The 22,541-nt window shown below is 41.9% G+C and overlaps 1 protein-coding gene across 8 annotated transcripts in view; it reads right to left on the bottom strand.

Moving 5' to 3' along the window:
• Positions 1-21,638, bottom strand: part of LOC139531953 (drebrin-like) — a 105,939-nt gene extending 84,301 nt beyond the window's left edge. For 2 of the 8 annotated variants that reach the window (XM_071329004.1, XM_071329034.1), the window contains exon 1: positions 21,424-21,638. In XM_071329004.1, the coding sequence (XP_071185105.1) occupies positions 21,424-21,506 (83 nt within the window). In that variant the 5' untranslated portion in view covers positions 21,507-21,638. Of the gene's footprint in view, positions 1-20,608; positions 20,718-21,423 lie in introns of those variants that run through there. The other 6 variants (XM_071329014.1, XM_071329043.1, XM_071328994.1 and 3 more) reach the window with 5 other exon arrangements.
• Between the last annotated feature and the right edge of the window lie 903 nt (positions 21,639-22,541).

The raw sequence follows: 22,541 nt of genomic DNA, 5'->3' as shown, positions 1-22,541 counted from the left end.
CTGGCGGTGCTCTCACTCTAGTGGTAGCATGAGACGGAGTCTACAACCCACACAAGTGGCTCAGGTAGTGCAGCTCATCCAGGATGGCACATCAATGCGAGCTGTGGCAAGAAGGTTTGCTGTGTCTGTCAGCGTAGTGTCCAGAGCATGGAGGCGCTACCAGGAGACAGGCCAGTACATCAGGAGACGTGGAGGAGGCCGTAAGAGGGCAACAACCCAGCAGCAGGACCGCTACCTCCGCCTTTGAGCAGGAGGAGCACTGCCAGAGCCCTGCAAAATGACCTCCAGCAGGCCACAATCAAATCTAGGGGGTTAAAATACAGTTGTTACATGCAGTATTTATGCAACACGCTATCATAGATCCTGAAATTGACAAAAATTACTTATTTGAAATTCATGATAGAAAAAGTGCCTAACGTTAGTTAGCAATTGCGCTAATGCTAGTGAGCAACATCCTTCAAACTGTACGCATAGACATAAATGGCCACATTAACTGTGTTTGAACTGCGCTGTAAATTGTGTGGTAAGCACAAAGTAAGTTATTTGTGATAGTGGGTTGATTTATTTGGCATGGAATTACTATTGATAACTTAGTCATACATATCTGCAGTTTGTCAGTTTGTTTTACATTTTGAGTTTATGGTACTGTACATTGTGAGTAGTAGTATCATTCTTTTCGCCCTTCCAATAGTACCCACATGCATCCGTTCATATATATATATATATATATATATATATACACTGCTCAAAAAAATAAAGGGAACACTTAAACAACACAACGTAACTCCAAGTCAATCACACTTCTGTGTGCACCCGTGCGCCATTAGAAGTCACATTTAAAAAATTTGTGATTGCGAGTCTGAGATTTAGCTAGATCTCAGTTTGTTTGCATTGGATGTGTCTCAATCCACCGCACCACCAGTGTGGCACTTCCACATCTGCGGTGAAAGGTGGCAGAGCTGAGACAGCCTGAAAAATCGGTCTCCTCACGAAAACATCTGTAGCATCCGCTTTGACCTACAAACTATTATGACCACTCTATGGAAAGGGGGGGATTCTCACAAACACGACGGTGTTCTTTGTTTTGCTCTACGACCCCCAAGAATGTCAGGAGACTGGTCTGAAATCGGTACCGTCGAAGTGCCAACTTTGTTTGGTATCGTCCGAACCGTTTGTGCTAAATCTATGAAATAATGTCATCAAGGCAAAGGATGGTTACTTTGAAGAACCTCAAATATTAAATATATTTTGATTTGTTTAACACTTTTTTTGGTTACTACATGAATCCATGTGTTATTTCATAGTGTTGATGTCTTCACTATTATTCTACAATGTAGAAAATAGTAAAAATAAAGAAAAACCCTGGAATGAGTAGGTGTCCAAACTTTTGACTGGTACAAAACAGACACTTTTTTTATCCCTTTTGCCTCATCAAATAGCTAAATGATCCATAGTATGACCATCTTAAAACAATTCCATGTCAGCTCAGCACCCCCCCCCCATCGTCTTCGACTAAAGAATACTTCTTCATTGCGTCTTGGACCACTGTTCTCTCTGCTTGACATCACCATTAACATGCCATGACTATGTTTCATCATTTATGGCAAACCATAAACGTGGAATAAATAATTGACTTCAGGCTAGCAAGCAGAACCGTTGCGCTTTAAATGAATAATTCAGCTTTGATTGTTTCTTAAGTTCCGTGGCATTGCGTTGGCTTTTTCTGGTGCAGCTCCAACCAGGGCAGTCTGTGTGTGTTATCATTGATAAAATCAGAGCCATACTATATTTGGACACTTGTGAACGAGCATTACAACCCCGCTATGAAAACGTCCTCCAATTACCTTTAATAGAAAAAATGTCAAACTCGTTTGGAGATGTAACTGGTCCATGAGAGTTTCAAAAAACAAATAATAATTTGATCACATTTAAGTAGAGACGTGGGCAGAATGTTAGAAACTTTCAGTAATTTTTATTATTATTTTTTTTTAAACATCCCGTCTATAGCGATTGCCAAACACTGACAATGCATTCTGCAAGTTTGTTTATCTATTCAAACAATTTCAGTAAATGCAACACCACACATGTATGGAAAATATGAATTGATGTTCAATATTTTGTTTATCAATAGATGCAAGGTTTAGAGTTATTTTATGCGCATACACCTTTAATAAACGAGGCCCCTGGGAGGTCACCTGGACAGACACTCATTGTTTTAGCACAGACCTCTTTAAAAACACACTGTGTGCATTGCAACCAACAGGCAGAATGTAGCCCTGCATTACAGCTGGATTTTTTTTCTTTTTAAAGCTTGCTATTTCCTCAGAGTATGATGTTATACTCCTGAAGAGGATGAGATGGCCAATCAGCTGACTACTCGCATTAATATTTTTTACAACCGGTATACACCCACACCATTCTGTTGTTAGGGTTTGCCCCCACCATTCCAACACAGAAAACCTGATTTTTAACATACAACATTTTTTGAAAGGAAAACTATTTAATTCATATTGTAAGTAATTATAGGTCATATTTCATAGAAATCTGGAAACACCGGAGTGTTACTTTAAAGCAAACTTGCTTGCAACCAAAAACTCACAATAATAAACTGCTGTTATAGTGTCAAGTAATTATGATACCAGACAATGAAATATCGACCTAGCAGGAGCATCGGAAAGCATAAGGCTGATGAATGTAAAAATACTTTAGAATATAAGAAGATAGAAGTAGGCCTATATTTCATTCAAACGCTTCACCTTAAATCGCTAAATAATAATATAGCTGCGAACAGCAATGAACGGGGTTCACAAGATGACAGAAAGGACACAAGATCAGTTGGATAACAAAGCAGGCACTATCACAATATTTCACATTGTTTGTCTGCATAATTTAAATATAACATTAATTTGCATGAGACAATGTTCACTTGATCAATAGTTATTGCTCTAGTATCATATAGTGCCACTGGTGCCAACAACATCTATAGTGCCACCAACTGGACTTGAACCAGACATCTAAGGCTGAAGTGACTTTATATTCACACATCTTAAGGACATATACACAAGGTTTACATACCAAATTACATTGCCCCATGTCTAGCGGTTTAGTTCTAGTAGCCAGTTGTCTTAGGGGTTTGGTCTTTGACCCTCTAACTTTCTCACTCATCATTATTCACGATTCATTCAGGATTATTCGTAATCATCGTAGCATCCACATTAATATAGAAGTGATTAGAATCATATTATATTCCTATTTACAATAAAGGTGATTCCACATTTCCCATTCATTTTTTTTATGTGCACAAAACAGTCTGAAACACAACCAAAAAAAACTGCAAATGCATCCAACAAGCTTGATGTAGTCATTGCATTCTAGGAATATGGGACTACTTTATTTAAAAGACTCTTTAGGGGAGTCAATCAATTTGACCGCTACTTTTTTGAGAGAAAAAAATACACTAGAACTAAATCTTTTCTTTCTACTAATTGCATTAGTATAAAATATAATTTCCTCATTTCTTTTAGCATACAATACAGCTCAGTATTTGAATTATTTGATAGTCATTCTTGCTCATCTTTGTCATCTTTGTCAAGGGTGTCATTAGTATAAAATATAATTTCCTCATTTCTTTTAGCATACAATATAGCTCAGTATTTGAATTATTTGATAGTCATTCTTGCTCATCTTTGTCATCTTTGTCAAGGGTGTCAATCATTTGACCCACAGTATATAAAGAACATATTTGACAATCTTGTTATAAATCACTCATTACAGTGACATAGCAATCGAAACATAATTGAAAGATGACCATTGACCTATGCTACTGACCAGTCACCACCTGACTAAACACTATCTGACCAGAGAGCATAAGATGTCCTCCTACATTAACCATGATAACACATACCCCTGGGTGAAGTCTTACATTATATGATCATGTAAATGGAAGCTGTAGGTCCTGACTGCACAATTTCCAGCCTCCCTGTCAGAGGCTTAAAGAGGTGTCGTCTTAGAAACCAGCTTCAGCACACGCACACACAACCACAGGATGTGCCTTGGAAACAAGCTTTGCCTCCTATTTCTACAGTTCAACAATTTGGGAACTGTTTTATAACGGCCTAATCAATTCCATGCATATGGAGGAAGAGGCAAAAGAGTGCCTCGTCGGTATTCTGTGACTATACCATTGTAGAAAAGAGAAGTCTCTGGAACTAAACTGAACACAGGAAATAGTAATTATAGTAAAAAGTGGAAATTGCAAAGTCAATGAATAGCCTTGACTGGGGATAGCCTCCATATCCCTGCTAAGCAGTGTCTTCCGTTCAGAAGGAAAGATATGCAGGAAGGAAGGAGGTAGTGCCAGGAGAAACGAGACTGGAGACAAAGAGCATAGTAACACAGAAGATGCCACAGCCACCACCTGGGGGAAGCTTCTAGCTGCTGGGCCTATTTTAGAAGGAGTGTTTCCTGACAGGAAGTCCCATTGGGACAGAGTGCGCTGGGATCCACCTGAAACAGTGTGAGAAAGGAGACACACACTTCAAACTGCCGCCAACCAAAGGACACAAAGGCCACAGTCTTCTGCTTTGATTGCACCACCTTGTAGTAGTTTGTCGAAGGCCTGAAGAAAGCCTTTTTGTTGATATTTCATCAGGTTCTAGTTTTCATAAGCGCAACTCAGCAGGACCACTGCAGAGGCCTGGAGCGAAGCGGGCTGTACTTTGGCAGGCAGGGGGAAGCAGCTCTCTGATAAGCCCACACTGCCGTTTGTTTTTGTTATGCCAAAACTACTCGCACAGCTAGGCTCATCTAGGGGGTGAGATGTTTAAAGTTGGAGATATGCTGTTTACTGTTGGGGGATTAGCGGGCTGATTACTTCGACACAGCTGATTATCAAGCCCAACTGAAGTCCAGTCTGAGGGCTAGGCGTGGGGTAGGAACTAAAGCTGGTTGTGAGGGGTGTGGGGGGGAGGAACTCACAAGGGGTTGAAGTGGAGTGGGGGTGGGTGGAGGGTCATGAGGGAAGATGTCAGCGAGCGTGCTAGCATGCTGGGCTGGTGATGGATAGATATGCTAGCTAGTCACTTCGTTATTTACGCTAAAGCCTGTTAGCATCAGAAATAGCCACGGTTGCTGGAGCGAGAGAGAGGGCACTGCCAGATGTGCTCTGATGGGATGACGATGCTGCAGTTGAGCTGACTGCTGCTGTGTTCCGCATACGAGACGCCTGAGAGGAGTAATTCCATTTGGGACGAGTAATGCTAGCTGGCGCAGACGGTTAGCAAAACATTCCTCTCACCAAGATGAAAGGTCCTGATGATGCTGAAAGGAAAGTGTTTATTTGAACACTTTAGAGGGGACCAGAATCCTTTACATACTTTCCTTTGGGACAAAAGTGCATTCATCAGATAATGATGTACAAAGAAACCTGCTAAATATTCATAGTTCACTCATCAACCCATTGTGAAGGATTCTCAAGCCCTGTTCCTTCACAACATTAAAACACTAGTCAGTGTTATTATGACTTTAGTTTCTGATTTCGCTGTCATTGGACGGTGGCATGTTCATAATCACAATAAACAGCAGAATAACAGTCTAGTTTCAACGACTGAGGCTGTGCCAAAACACCCACACACTACAACGACAGGATTATTGTTACTGTCTCACACGCTCTGGTCGTTGGTTGACGCTAATCTGCTGAGGCCAACTGACAGTACACCCAAGTGCCAAATAATCTGCATTTTCACCACGGTATTGTTCTGAAAGGGAAGGAATTCTAGGATTTATTATACAGGCATCCATTTCCACAGTGAGGATTTCTTTCTCTGTCGGGTCCAGATGTTGCGGGGGCTCATGGTGTGGAGGAGCAAAAGATTCGCTATGGCTATGAATCTCTTCACGAGAGACTCCCTGAAGACAATACGTTTCAATGATGTCAATGATGTCGCTGTATATGATCAGGTTTCAGCAAACATACTGAGCTGTAGTCATAAAATCAGCATACAATCTGGACGTGTTTGTTTTGTATGTACAGACACACTTAATGCCCACCGTCTGTAAAAGACTAGTCAGTGAATTAAACTCAAGGTCAGAATGGAAAAGGGGGGGGGGATAGTAGCAGGAAATGTGCATTGAATTCCAAATTGGAATCAGGTCAGCACTTTGGTTTGGAAGGCACTACCTCTACCACACATGGCCTACCCCAACAGCACATCATTCAAAGTGGCATTACGGGATCAGAACTCAGTTCGGGGAGGTCACACACACACACACACGAGGTCCAGACTTCCAAGTCTCATATTCAGACCTCTATTCAACCAGCAACCTTGTGACCCTGAAAATGTGACCATATCCCTCACAATATGGCTCTTTCTCCCCGCACACAGGGTGACAGACACACTGTCAGCAACGACCACAGTGAAAACACTTCATATAATTACATTTTTCCCAGAATACATCACTGTCGCTATACTGCACTGTACCCTGTGATAGCACGACAGATATCTTCTTCATTCCGCTCAAGCTGTTTGTCTAAAGTAATGTCATGCCTCTGGGTTTATGAGCAAATATTCAAAGGCCAAGAGATGTGACATTTACAACCATGGTCTCACCAGTTGTACTACTGTAAAGCTGTGCTAGAAGGGGAAAAAAGGGTTGGCGAAATTCACGTCACAGTCCGTTTGGAGCGATCAAGAGATGAGTGAAGAAGGTCTGAATGAATAAGACTAGTAATTCAGTGTGTTTAATTGGCTTCAAAACAGGGTGATTTTACAAGTGACCTGCCCATCGGTGACGACTTCACAGATTCCCACTGCCCTCGCTGGTTTTCAGGCCGTTTCTTGGCAGCAGAGAGCAAACAGTAGAGTTTCCAGTGTCAGGGGGTTTCAATGCTGTCTGATGTTTCTCTACCTTCCTTGATGAGCCGAGTGACTGACTGGCTGACTGAAGGAGCTGAGCAAACCAAAAGCGTCTGTTCATGTCTGCTTTCTAGCTTTGGGCTCCCCTGAAGAAAGGATCATTTATTTTTCAGAGGGGAGGTTCAGCTCTTTCAAGAGCCAATGCAACCTTCTCTCTCTGTCCTCCATTTGCAGAGGATGATAGTTGGACATTTCTACAGTTTGTCTTTGAGATCTCAGAGCAGTCAAAGCCTTAGACCATGAAAGAGTCAGTGAAAGGGTCCAAAACATCGTATTATTCCTGTCGGTGACCTTGAAAGAAGTGATCGAGCACGGAAAATGTAAAAGTAGACAGCCTTTGGTTTGCATTGTGCGTGTTAGTGGAAGATAGCTCTTCTGCGGCTTGACTACATAGCTTCTCTTTTCTACCCAAATGAATGTCCAACCTCTTGGTGTGAGAAGTGCAAGTGGAGTGCAAACGCTTTCCCAAACCAAATTTAAACATTTTAAATGCTAATGTCCCTTAACTGGAGGGGTATATAGTATTTATTGTAGTAGTGCTTTCATAGTGAACTCGAAACCCCAAAACACTTCGACAGGAACAGAATTCTTGCAAAATGACATTGAATTTTAAATTAGCATTTCGGGGATTTTTCTTGCTAATTATATGAATGAGGTCCAGTGACCCACAGAGAAGGAGGAGGAAGAGCAGTGGGTAGGAATTAGAGGAGGGGGGGGGGAATGGGAGGAGGCAAGAGGTTGAGGAGGAAGGGCTGGGAGGCAGGGAGGGTGGGAAAGGAAAGAAGAGGTCAAGCTACATAAGCACTCAATTATTTTTGGACACTTGTCTACATGGATACGCTTTTTAATAAAAACCTACTTGAAACAAGCCATTACATTTCGTTATTATCATGGCATTTAGCTTGTATTATTCAGGTTATTACTTTAAACGTTAAATCAACAAAATGTCAGGTTGGTGAGGATCTGTCGCATTTTAGTATTGCCACAACATTAATGGAGTCAAGATCAAGATATTTGCCTACCTTGTCTGTTTGCTTTTCTGCATATACAAATGTTTAAAACGGATCCTATTTCAACGCACAAAATCATTCAAACAAAACCCAACGGACTTTCTCCCACTTGTACTGAAATATTCGCATTACATCACAAACCCTGCTGCTGTGGTCATTCGATGGCAGTGGCATTGCCATACACTACTGTTCAAACGTTTGCGGTCACTAAGAAATGTCCTTGTTTTTTAAATTAAAGCAAATGTTTTGTCCATTAAAATAACATCAAATTGATCAGAAATACAGTGTAGACATTGTTAATGTTGTAAATGACTATTGTAGCTAGAAGATTTATGAAAAATCTAGAGGCCCATTATCAGCAACCATCACTCCTGTGTTCCAATGGCACGTTGTGTTAGCTAATCCAAGTTCATCATTTTAAAAGGCTAATTGATCATTAGAAAAGCCTTTTGCAATTATGTTATCACAGCTGAAAACTGCAAATTCATTCAATAGTACCCGCAAAACACCAGTCTCAAGGTCAACAGTGAAGAGGCGACTCCGGGACGCAGGCTTTCTCGGCAGAGTTGCAAAGAAAAAGCCATATCTCTGTCCAGTGACTGTTCTTTTGCCCACCTTAATCTTTTCTTTTTATTGGCATTTGCGAGAAGCAGGCCAGGCAGGTACTGCTTTCTATGCGTGCTCAGGCGCGCGCACAATGTCAACATTAACAGGACAGAGATACCAGACACATGCTCATTGTTCACATGGAGCGCGTAAATGATGGTATGAAATAAACCCCAACTTGTTTCTCACAAGTGTAGCATGTTTTGAACTCTGCAATGTTTCCATTTCGAGAATGAGAAAGGTAAATTAATACATGCATTAACAGAACTCGATGTAACCAAATGACAGAGATTAACAGTAAATTGCCTGTTTTACAAACGGTAGGTTACCACATCGGTATTCATGAAACTGCATTGCGGGCCGATACTGTATAGCCTAGTGTAACGGATGTGAAATGGCTAGCTAGTTAGCGGTGGTGCGCGCTAGCAGCCTTTCAGTCGGTGACGTCACTTGCTCTGAAACCTTGAAGTAGTGTTTCCCTTTGCTCTGCAAGAGCCGCGGCTTTTGTGGAGTGATGGGTAACGATGCTTCATCGGTGACTGTTGTTGATGTGTGCAGAAGGTCCCTGGTTCGCGCCCGGGTCGGGGCGAGGGGACGGACTAAAGTTAAACTGTTTCATTGATGCTGTTGACCCGGATCACTGGTTGCTGCGGAAAGGGGGGTGAGTGTAACGGATGTGAAATGGCTAGCTAGTTAGCGGTGGTGCGCGCTAGCAGCCTTTCAGTCGGTGACGTCACTTGCTCTGAAACCTTGAAGTAGTGGTTCCCCTTGCTCTACAAAGGCCGCGGCCTTTGTGGAGCGATGGGTAACGATGCTTCGTGGGTGTCAGTTGTTGATGTGTGCAGAGGGTCCCTGGTTCGCGAGGGGACGGACGTAAAGTTAAACTGTTACACCAGGCTACTATTCTACTTTTCCGCGATAGGCGGGCGGCAAATTTTTTTTTACGCGCCTAGGGCAGCATATCGGCCAGAACCGGGACTGATTAGAATTGATTAGTCTATCTATTAAGAAAAAAATGTTGTATCAAATTATACCATGCCAGGTTGGAGAGGATTGGAGCATTGTCCATTTGACAAAACATTAGCGCATTATAGGCCTCAGAGCCAGAACAATCTTGTCGACTGCTGTTCAATAACTAATGAAGTCAGATACAGCCAACCTTTTTAAAAATACCAATTTATTTATTTAAGAGCAAGCAATAAAAACAGGCATTGTATAAAAGAAAGTCCACACAAACTATTTTTATATTGAAGTGCCATAGCCTGTAGTAGAGGTCGACCGATTATGATTTTTCAACGCCGATACCGATTATTGGAGGACCATTAAAGCCGATACCAATTAATTGGCCGATTTTTTATTTTTATTTGTAATAATGACAATTACAACAATACTGAATGAACACTTATTTTAACTTAATATAATACATCAATAAAATCAATTTAGCCTCAAATAAATAATGAAACATGTTCAATTTGGTTTAAATAATGCAAAAACAAAAAGTGTTGGAGAAGAAAGTAAAAGTGCAATATGTGCCATGTAAGAAAGCTAACGTTTAAGTTCCTTGCTCAGAACATGAGAACATATGAAAGCTGGTGGTTCCTTTTAACATGAGTCTTCAATATTCCCAGGTAAGAAGTTTTAGGTTGTAGTTATTATACGAATTATAGGACTATTTCTCTCTATACGATTTGTATTTAATATACCTTTGACTATTGGATGTTCTTATAGGCACTTTAGTATTGCCAGTGTAACAGTATAGCTTCCATCCCTCTCCTCGCCGCTACCTGGGCTCGAACCAGGAACACATCGACAACAGCCACCCTCGAAGCAGAGCAAGGGGAACAACTACTCCAAGTCTCAGAGCAAGTGACGTTTGAAATGCTATTAGCGTGCATCCCGCTAACTAGCTAGCCATTTCACATCGGTTACACCACCCTAATCTCGGGAGTTGATAGGCTTGAAGTCATAAACAGCGCAATGCTTGAAGCATTGCGAAGAGCTGCAGGCAAATCGCACGAAAGTACTGTTTGAATGAATGCTTACGAGCATGCTGGTGCCTACCATCGCTCAGTCAGACAGCTCTATCAAATCATAGACTTAATTATAACATAATAACACACATAAATACGAGCATTAGGTCATTAAAATGGTCGAATCCGGAAACTATCATCTCGAAAACAAAAAGTGTATTCTTTCAGTGAAATACGGAACCGTTCCGTATTTTATCTAACGGGTGGCATCCATAAGTCTAAATATTCCTGTTACATTGCACAACCTTCAATGTTATGTCATAATTACGTAAACTTCTGGCAAATTAGTTCGCAATGAGCCAGGCGGCCCAAACGGTTGCATATACCCTGACTCTGCGTGCAATGAACGCAAGAGAAGTGACACAATTTCACCTGGTTAATATTGCCTGCTAACCTGGATTTCTTTTAGCTAAATATGCAGGTCTAAAAATATGTACTTCTGTGTATTGATTTTAAGAAAGGCATTAATGTTTATGGTTAGGTACACGTTGGAGCAAAAACAGTCCTTTTTCGCGAATGCGCACCGCATCGATTATATGCAACGCAGGACACGCTAGATAAACTAGTAATATCATCAACCATGTGTAGTTATAACTAGTGATTTTGATTGATTGATTGTTTTTTATAAGATAAGTTTAATGCTAGCTAGCAACTTACCTTGGCTTCTTACTGCATTTGCGTAACAGGCCGGCTCCTCGTGGGGCAGGTGGTTAGAGCGTTGGACTAGTTAACCGTAAGGTTGCAAGATTGAATCCCTGAGCTGACAAGGTAAAACTGTCATTCTGCCTCTGAACAAGGCAGTTAACCCACCGTTCCTAGGCCGTCATTGAACATAAGAATGTGTTCTTAACTGACTTGCCTAGTTAAAGGTGCAAAAAAATATATATATATAAAAATAATAATAAAAAATGTAATTTCCGATTGTCATGAAAACTTGAAATCGGCCATTCCGATTAAATCGGTCGAACTCTAGCCTGTAGCGTTCTACGCATCTAGCATTAGCTGCTCGAGCATCAAAAGAAAGTTGGAAAGAGATGTAGAAAGTTTAATAGACAAACTAACTTAGCAAAATAATTGCTTATAATCATTAGTAAAAACTCTATCACACTATTAAGTGAAGTTTATCTACATGAAAATAAAGTTAATAAAAATAAATCCTTCAATGTATGTAGGCCTATTTAAACAGTTTTGACGGTTATTTTATTTTCATAAAGGTCTTCACCCATAACCGTCAGTTACACGGATTTTCAACTACAGTCACAGCCCTACTGGTGACTGACACACTGATGACTTCCAGGAGAAGCTTTTCTTCTGGAAGTCAGGGGCCAAACCTAGACATTTAAAACGGATTGCATAAGACAGAAAAATTTATTAATTAGAAGTCTTTCTCTTCAAATACTAAGACACTACATTTGTAACAAAGCCATTCTGCTTAAGCAAGCAACCAACCAGGACCTAACCAATCTGAGTATCCATCAAAATGATTGCTTTTTACCTAGCCTCGGCAGAGTCCTCAACATCCAGATGTTCCGCTTTTCAGGGGGAATGGAAAGAGCCCTGTGACACGACTTCTGCATTTGGATGTTAACAAGGTGACACCATCTTAACTCCTCCTCCACATTTACTGGATTGGTTGAAGTGAACCTCCCAACATTTTTCCCCCCTTGTCAAGACCAGTAGGGGATCTAGTTTCAGGAGCTTATTTTACACCTGCTATGTTAAGGTTACCTTTGACAAACTGTCTGTCTGTAGTTGATAACCTAATCAATGCAGCCCTATAGGCACAGGAACACATCATCAGGATCAATAGGGTCGTTCCACCTCAAAAAGCACAAGAAAAAGGATTGACACCCACCATCGCAGATTGTTCTAAAATCATTTCAGATAAGATTAGGATTCCTGCTAAATTTTTCAGTTAAAATATAATTTGATCTGAGAATTGATTTCACCCAAATTGTCAGTTTAAAATGTATAGGATTAATATAATATTTAATAAATATAGTACCCAAAATACGACTTGGACTAAACTTTTTCTAACAATGAGTTAGACATGAGGAATCCAGGGAAATGTTTAAAAGCCAGCCATGGACCCCCACATCAATCCCACAGTATCAGTTCTCTGTGTTTGACAAGTAGAATGGAGCTGCGGCTCAGAGGATTGTTTCTTCAAGTTGTTGGGTTGATGTCCCATCCTACAAGTCTAGGCTCTGGCTGGGCTACTTAAGGACATTCAGAGACTTGTCCCAAAGTCACTCCTGCCTTGTCTTGGCTGTGTGCTTAGGGTTGTTGTGATGTTGGAAGGTGAACCTTCGCCCCAGTCTGAGGTGCTGAGCGCTCTGGAGCAGGTTTTCATCAAGGATCTCGTTGTACTTTGCTCCATTCATCTTTCCCTCGATCTTGACTAGTCTCCCAGTCCCTGCCGCTGAAAAACATCCCCACAGCATGATGCTGCCACCACCATGCTTCACCGTAGGGATGGTGCCAGGTTTCCTCCAGACCTGACGCTTGGCATTCAGGCCAAAGAGTTCAATCTTGGTTTCATCAGACCAGAGAATCTTGTTTCTCATGGTCTTGAGCATCCTTTAGGTGCCTTTTGGCAAATTCCAAGGGAGTTAAGAATTGATTGTGTAACTCAATGACGAATTGGATATGAAGAGTGGAAATGTCAATATAGGTACCATTGACTTGCATTGGATTTGTGCCATAAATGCTAAACAGTTAGCATTTGAAAGTGTCCAGGTAAATAAAACCAAAGCATGGGTTCCTTTCATACCTGGTCAATGGACTACTTAGAGGGTAAGACAACCAATATATACTTGTGTAATTTGGGTGAACTATCCCTTTAACAAATAATCCCCTAATAGCAGGAATAGGACCATCTAGTGGGCAGAACCTGGTAATATCAGGATTTAGGGTGGGACATACTGTAAACTCAACTGATACTATATACTCTTTGTTGGTGTGGGATTGTGGTGGGGTGTGAGGGGTCTGTGGGTGGCAATTGACCACTTCTTTGGATTCCTCATGTCTTACTCAATGTTTGAAAGAAAGTTTGGTCCAAATCGGATGTTAAGTCCTATAATTACTTAATATTATATGAATTCTATCATTTAAAATGGTCAGCTTGGTTGGGTGCAATCAATTAGGTTAATTTCATACAAAATAATGTTTCCAGAATGCTTATCTTATCCGTTTCTAACTACAGAAACAATTTCAGAACAATCAGATGGTGGGTGTCATAGCTTGCTGAAATTACATGGAACGACCCAATAGGAAACATGTCAGGTAATGGCTTTCTGAGAGGGCTAAGGGTCAAACCAATAGAGCCCAGCGAATCAGCAACAGCCAGCACTCTATATGGAACATTCCAGATGTCTACGTGTGTTTGATATTGGATAAGCCTGGTGATATTCTAGCCAGCTGTGCTTCACCTCTTCGTGGTGAAGTTCAAAAATACTAAATTTTCTCTTGCGGGCACTCTGAAGGAGAGCCTGTCAAATGTCCTCTAGGCTCTAGCCATTACTGTCACTGAGGCTATGGCTGGCCCTCATTGAACCCAAAGACAATATCATCCATCATCCGTCTGGGTTCCTTCTGCTTGCTATCACTTTGGCTTTGTCTGCCATCTTTGAAATGCTTTGAAAAATGTCTTGTCATGCCACAATCAGACAGATAGCGGCTTCTGACCCTGTATTAGGTAGCTACCAGCAGTGTTTGATTGTTGTACCTCCCACACCACACAACTATCTTTGTATTCAGGTTTCAGGGAACTGGTTAGAATTATTAAAGGCATGATGGGAGGGGTGTGTGTGTGTGTGCATGTAGGGCAGAATTTCTCCACTCTCCTCCCAACTGGAGAAAAGAGGGACCTCAGGAAGGTCAATTATATGAACAGAAAGCCCACAGTGAATCCACCAATTACTGCTATTATGTGAAAGACACCCAGGTGTCTCTAGGGTGTTGAGAGCCCATGAAGAGGGCTCATATTGCTGAGGGCATAGGATATTGGGTATGATAAATGGACTGGTATTTACAGTGTGTGCATGTAAGTGTGTACGTGCATGTGTTTGAGATTGTGTGAATAAAAATACTTGTGTGCCAGGAGGCCCTGGCAGCCATGTTATAGATGATGATGATGGGGTACGATTCAGACAGGGAGAGAGGGGAAAGGATAGAGGTTGTTTAGGGTCAGAGATGGTTGAAAGCCTTGTCTTTGTTTTGCTCAGATCAAATGTGAGTAATGGGGTCAAGTCAGAGGCCCTTTGCATTATCAGGCAATTTTTTGCCATCTGATAAATAAGCAAATAAAATGGGTCCTGGCGACATTTAAAAACACAGCCAAAGTAAATATTAACCTTTGGCAATAATGTTGGTGAAACCCACTTGAACAAAAAGCACGGGTAATATTCAACTATAGGTGTGCATTTCTCTGGCAGTGTGGCTACTGGGCTGGCTATAACACAGACCGATTGAGGGGGGATGCCTCCCTCAATAAGTCTTCATCACACATACAAGCTGTATACAGTGCCTTCAGAAAGTATTCACACCCTTGACTTTTCCAACATTTTGTTGTGTTCCAGCCTGAATATAAAATGGTTTACATTTAGATTTATTAATAAAAAATTAAAAGCTGAAATGTCTCAAGTCAATAAGTTTTCAACCCCTTGTTATAGCAAGCCTAAATAGGTCCAGGAATAAAAATGTGCTTAACAAGTCACATAATAAGTGATTTTCTCATCACTTCTGCATGTCTGTACCCCACATGTACAATTATCTGTAAGGTCCCTCAGTCAAACAGTGAATTTAAAACACAGATTTCACAACAAAGACAAGGGAGGTTTTCAAATGCCTATTGGTAAAAACAAAAAAAAAAAACATTGAATATCCCTTTGAGCAGGAGGAAGTTATTAAAATGACACTTTGGATGATGTACCAATACACCCAGTCACTACAAAGACACAGGTGTCCTTCCTAACTCAGTTGCCAGAGAGGAAGGAAACCGCTCAGTGATTTCATCATGAGCCCAATGGTGACTTTAAAACAGTTACAGGCTGCCCATACCGCTTGCGTCGCGTGCATTGCAAAATAAATTTAGAAATCTATGTTATTCAATTATTGCACCCACACTGCTCGCATGCGCCAACGAGCGTCTGCGTTGCTAAGGGCTAAAATAGAAATCAGTTCTATTTCTGATGCAGATCGCACTGCAAGTCCTGCCTCTCCCATCTCCTCATTGGTTTATAGAAGCAGGTACCGACGTGCCATCTCCTCATTGGTTATACCCACGTGGGTGACCGAAAGAGGTCAGTGGCGGTAATGCACCTAATTTATGAAAGTTGCCAATTGCAACATAAAGTCAAGAGAAGAAAAGGCCTGGAAGGAAGAGAGATGACTAGAAACGATTCGGTTGACCGTTTTATGTGTGGATTAATTGGCGGAGTAGAGGACCTTGTGCATTTCAGGTAAAATAACAACTCAATGTTTATATCCCAGGACAAATTAGCTAGCAACAGCAAGCTAGCTAAATTGTACAAATTAGCTAGCAAGTGCAAGCTAACTAGCTAAATTGCCATAAATGTTTAATGCTTTTCAACTTGTCCCCAAATTAATACAATTGGTCCAGAGTTTGTTCGGATATTTTAACCTGCGTGTCGTGATCACGTTTGGTGTGGGGGGACAAAATAAATATATGCACGATGTCGCACGCGCGCAGCCGGTTTGGGTTCCGTGTTAGAGTTTAATGGCTGTGACAGCAGAAAACGGAAGATGGATCAACAACATTGTAGTTACTCCACAATACTAATCTAAATGACAAAGTGAAAAGGAGAAAGCCTGTACAAAATATGTGGCAAAGAAATGAACTTTATTTTTCCTGAATACAAAGTGTTATGTTTAGGGCAAATCCAATAAACACATTACTGAGTACCACTCTCCATATTTTCAAGCATAGTGGTGGATGCATCATGTTATCAGTACTTTTCAGCAAAAATGTATGGAATGGAGCTAAGCACAGGCAAAATCCTATAGGAAAACCTGGTTCAGTCTGCTTTCCACCAGACACTGGGAGATAACTTCACACAACTGACATTTCATTTAAGTCATTTACATTTAAGTCATTTAGCAGACGCTCTTATCCAGAGCGACTTACAAATTGGAAAGGTCATACATATTCATCCTGGTCCCCCCGTGTGTATATACATACACACCTTGTGTGTGTGTGTGTATGTATATATAAGAAAATTGCACAATGCAGAAATTGCTCCGCCAATTCCTGGTTACAAAAATTCTAATAGTTTGCCCAATTTTTGTTTGTGACAAAACAAGCAAGTATAGTGTAGAGAACCATTGTACCACCTAAATCGCTGTGGCTCAGTTGGTAGAGCATGGCACTTGCAACGGCAGCGTTGTGGGTTGGATTCCCACGGGAACCCGTATGGGAAAAGTACAAAAATGTATCCACTCACTAAGTCGCTCTGGATAAGAGAGTCTGCTAAAATGACTCAAATGTAAATATATTTTCCTTAACCCTAAGTATTGTATTTTCAGCTGTTTGAAGCTGGTGTACAAAACCAAAAGTAAAAGACGTAAAAACAAAACTTAAGAATGGGAAGCAAAGAAGAGGAACATATCTACGGCTTCTTAGACTTGCCTTCAATAAAAAAAAATGGCATCTATAACTCGCATTTCTATGTGAATTTGGTCAGGTCGCTCAAAAAGTGACATATTGCAGCTTTAACTGAAAAATGTTTTCCATTTATTTTGGTTTACTCTTATCAAATGTTAAAAATCCTAAATGAATCCGGAATGAGCAGTCAGCTACACCATAAGGACCCCTTATTCATGTCCTCATTACATGTAGTGCAACAAGAGCACTCATGGTCTGTAAAGTTCGATAATTTTGATAGATTTAAACAATATTGGAGTCACCATGGTCACAATCATAAAGTGTAAACTCCATTTGCATGATATGAATTTTGGTTAAAATGTTACATTTAAATGAGGTAATAGTGTCATGAAGCAACTGAAGAAAAATTCTAATGGCTAGTGTGTATACCACTTGAATGAAGAAAACATTTATTTAGCAAACTTCGTAAAAAAACATGCTGAAAGATCTGATAGAATGGTTGTTTTTATTGAGGATTTCCAAAATAATAATTTTCCTTATTATACAAATATTTGTATTAAACTTTTATTTTTGTCTGTTTTGAGTATCTTAATTGTCAAGTCAGTCAGTGGCTTGTCAACTGTCACTGATGGTAGCCCCCCTTAAGTTCTGAAAAAAAATAGTGTAATCACTGTTCTGCAATAGATGCTTAAACAATTGAAGGGATAACGTTTGAGTTAAATGTTTTTGGTTCTAAATCTAGAAAAACATGCCAAAATGCTAACGAAATTAGCCCTGGAGCATTATATAGTGCTACAAAACAAAAATAAATTGAGATTTGTATTACATATTTGATTAATCTAATGTTAGAATTAACCAATCAAGACCTTTAAACACTTGTTGGACAATAATTGTACAAATAGAATACCTGTTATGGTGTCTCACAGAGTTGACATAAATCCAGTCATGTGCATTTTATGAAAAATAACTACAAATTAGGATGTTCCTTTACATGGTGTGATAGACCAAATCATCATCCATCAAAATATACAGTATATTTCAAATTTTGTTAATATTAAGACAAATATTTGAGATAGTCCCTTCTTTTACCATTTTGAAAAGAAGGTCGACGACATCCGATCCTCGTTTGCTAAGTCAAACGACACCGCTGGTTCTGCTCACACTGCCCTACCCTGTGCTTTGACCTCTTTCTCCCCTCTCTCTCCAGATGAAATCTCGCGTCTTGTGACGGCCGGCCGCCCAACAACCTGCCCGCTTGACCCTATCCCCTCCTCTCTTCTCCAGACCATTTCCGGAGACCTTCTCCCTTACCTCACCTCGCTCATCAACTCATCCTTGACCGCTGGCTACGTCCCTTCCGTCTTCAAGAGAGCGAGAGTTGCACCCCTTCTGAAAAAACCTACACTCGATCCCTCCGATGTCAACAACTACAGACCAGTATCCCTTCTTTCTTTTCTCTCCAAAACTCTTGAACGTGCCGTCCTTGGCCAGCTCTCCTGCTATCTCTCTCAGAATGACCTTCTTGATCCAAATCAGTCAGGTTTCAAGACTAGTCATTCAACTGAGACTGCTCTTCTCTGTGTCACGGAGGCGCTCCGCACTGCTAAAGCTAACTCTCTCTCCTCTGCTCTCATCCTTCTAGACCTATCGGCTGCCTTTGATACTGTGAACCATCAGATCCTCCTCTCCACCCTCTCCGAGCTGGGCATCTCCGGCGCGGCCCACGCTTGGATTGCGTCCTACCTGACAGGTCGCTCCTACCAGGTGGCGTGGCGAGAATCTGTCTCCGCACCACGTGCTCTCACCACTGGTGTCCCCCAGGGCTCTGTTCTAGGCCCTCTCCTATTCTCGCTATACACCAAGTCACTTGGCTCTGTCATATCCTCACATGGTCTCTCCTATCATTGCTATGCAGACGACACACAATTAATCTTCTCCTTTCCCCCCTCTGATAACCAGGTGGTGAATCGCATCTCTGCATGTCTGGCAGACATATCAGTGTGGATGACGGATCACCACCTCAAGCTGAACCTCGGCAAGACGGAGCTGCTCTTCCTCCCGGGGAAGGACTGCCCGTTCCATGATCTCGCCATCACGGTTGACAACTCCATTGTGTCCTCCTCCCAGAGTGCTAAGAACCTTGGCGTGATCCTGGACAACACCCTGTCGTTCTCAACTAACATCAAGGCGGTGACCCGTTCCTGTAGGTTCATGCTCTACAACATTCGCAGAGTACGACCCTGCCTCACGCAGGAAGCGGCGCAGGTCCTAATCCAGGCACTTGTCATCTCCCGTCTGGATTACTGCAACTCGCTGTTGGCTGGGCTCCCTGCCTGTGCCATTAAACCCCTACAACTCATCCAGAACGCCGCAGCCCGTCTGGTATTCAACTTTCCCAAGTTCTCTCACGTCACCCCGCTCCTCCGCTCTCTCCACTGGCTTCCAGTTGAAGCTCGCATCCGCTACAAGACCATGGTGCTTGCCTACGGAGCTGTGAGGGGAACGGCACCTCCGTACCTTCAGGCTCTGATCAGGCCCTACACCCAAACAAGGGCACTGCGTTCATCCACCTCTGGCCTGCTCGCCTCCCTACCTCTGAGGAAGTACAGTTCCCGCTCAGCCCAGTCAAAACTGTTCGCTGCTCTGGCACCCCAATGGTGGAACAAACTCCCTCACGACGCCAGGTCAGCGGAGTCAATCACCACCTTCCGGAGACACCTGAAACCCCACCTCTTTAAGGAATACCTAGGATAGGATAAAGTAATCCTTCTAACCCCCCCCCCCCCTTAAAAGAGTTAGATGCACTATTGTAAAGTGGTTGTTCCACTGGATATCATAAGGTGAATGCACCAATTTGTAAGTCGCTCTGGATAAGAGCGTCTGCTAAATGACTTAAATGTAAATGTAAATGTTTTAACAATCCCTGAGCACTAAAAACTCTACATTTTTTATCTGGCCCATGGCAAAAAACAGGGGGGAGGGTTGAGGGCTTGCGTGAAGACTGGGCTACGCCACTGGCTACAGACTGATTTAGTATTGATTTGTTTCTTTCAACCAGATACACATTAGGTCAGGCATCGTTTATACATGAAGAGATACAAAGCAGATATGTTGTCGATGATTCAATCAGTTCACTCTGTATAAGTCAATAGAAAAAAGACACATGCTCTGAAAATTGTTTTTGTATGTCTTTCCTAGAAAGACAGCCGTTATCTTCCTAGTTGGAAAATGTGATAACGTAAGCAGTTTAGCTTAGAGTTGAGCCCAATGCCTACTCATATTATAGCCTACCCTCTTCAAAAGAGAGAGATGATATAATCATCAATGGACTTCACTGGGTGCAGCCTTTCAGAATGTCTCACTCTTGCTGCCATAGCCAAGTAAGTCCAGCTGGTTTTGTAAGTCTAAAGATATTCCACTTACCACTGTGTATCCATTTCCACACAAAGGGAAGACAAACGCCTCCGCATTGACACAAGGCCGGATGGAATGTGTGGATAAAACACACGGGACCTTCGCTCACTCAGTAGGCTGAGTTCATACTCCATCCGATTTACAAACATTTCCCTCCTAACAGGGACAAACGAGCAGTTACATCGCGTATAATGAGAGGAAGCAGGGCCGGTCACATTGAGCGTTGATAGATTGACACTTATCGCCTTGCTCCTCTCGTCTCTACACTCGCTCGTTGAGATGCAAGAACGCTACATATGCTATGTGCAAATTGAGATGTACAAATAGAGAGAACGGTATGCTTTTGCAAAAGGGGAAAGAACTGAGATGTTCTCAACATGTAACCTTTTCAGAGGCTCCCCACAACGCAAAGTGGCTGGGACAGTCAAAAAGACAGTGGTCCAAAGTAAAAACTAGTCCATAACAAACAATGAATCCCCCCTCCTTCCTTCCTTCTCAATATTTGCTAATTGAGTACATTGCCTGCTGATTTTCTGAACTAGGAGCAGGGACCGGTGTCAATTGGTATGCTCTGAACAGTTACACATTTCAGCACTTGGAGGGATTTAATTATATAAAATACATTTCCCATGGCCTGAACCGATTAATCTGACAGCTTTGGAATGGACCCGTTATATTGCAACCTTTCCACTTGAAAATGTATCAACATGCACCATGAATCCTTACATAGTAACCTTTACCCCGCCGCTCAACTATTAAACCCCGCAATAAAAACACTTAAAGCCAATGAGCCGTGATAGAGAAGGGATGTTCAATTGACTTACCAGTCGGTGGACGAGGTCTCGTTGATAACATCCTGGTAGGCTGTTAGAAGGGCCAGTCTGTTCTTGCTGAGATTCACAGCCATGTTGCTGTCTCTGCAATCATCCAGACCGGTGTAATACTGTAATGGAAGTAGAGGAAAGGATAGAGAGAGACGGGGAGAGATTCTGAGTGGAGGAACAAAGACAAAGCAGCGCTATTGCCTCGCTAGCCGCGTGGTCCTAGTGCGAATTTTCACCGGTCTCTAAAAAACACTGCTGGGTCCTAGCGCCTCAGAGTGATCACTAGCCTACACCGTCAGAAGTCAGCACTATACCGTGATCTGACCTGGCCTGACCTGACAAAGACCAGGGAAATGACAAGCCAAATCATTTATTTCTGAACAATATAGCCTATAGGAATGGGATCTAACTAACAGTAGAGAGGGGGCTTCGATTATTACACACACAATAATCTGGGGTTGGAACATAATGCTGGACCAAAGTCATATTTTTTACACTTTGACAAACTACATTCTCATTAATCCTCTTCATAACTTGCTCTCTGATAAAAACAGCCCAATATTTAATTGCTGTTATTGTTTTATACTTTGTCTGGTACTGGCTGGTTCCCCAGAGATGGGTTTGCTGTCTGGGCTGAACTGTGGAAAAGAGACTCACCCCAAAGCCCCCCAAGCCTCCAGGCTGTAGCTAGCTGAAACTTTCCTCTGAGTGGGAACGTTTTACTTGCAAATAACCGGCGCAATCATGCTCTGATAGTACCACATCCGACCCAGTCTGGAGTGTGTGTCTGGGATGAGAAATGTGTCAGTGTGTTATTGCGTCATCGTGCCCCTGGAGCTCTCTGAGTGAGCAACCCAAACCCTGAGGACTAGGAGAGTCTATACTGTACTGTATGCAGATTTGGCAGAGAGAGAACAGTTTTGTCTACTGGTAATTGGGATATAGACCCTAGAGCACAGTCTTGATCGACAGTCTATTATTGAGTGCAGTCCAAAGCAGGCCAGTGTGTCAGATTGAGTAGGATGGTGTTATCCTTAGACACTGATCTTTTGTGTTTTTGCTCCTAATGGTTAAGGTTACAGTTTGGGGAGAGTAAGCTGATCCTAGATCTGTGCCTA

The sequence above is a fragment of the Salvelinus alpinus genome, chromosome 1 (assembly GCF_045679555.1).
Source record: "Salvelinus alpinus chromosome 1, SLU_Salpinus.1, whole genome shotgun sequence".
NCBI lineage: Eukaryota > Metazoa > Chordata > Actinopteri > Salmoniformes > Salmonidae > Salvelinus > Salvelinus alpinus.
This window is presented reverse-complemented; position numbering and strand designations above follow the sequence as displayed.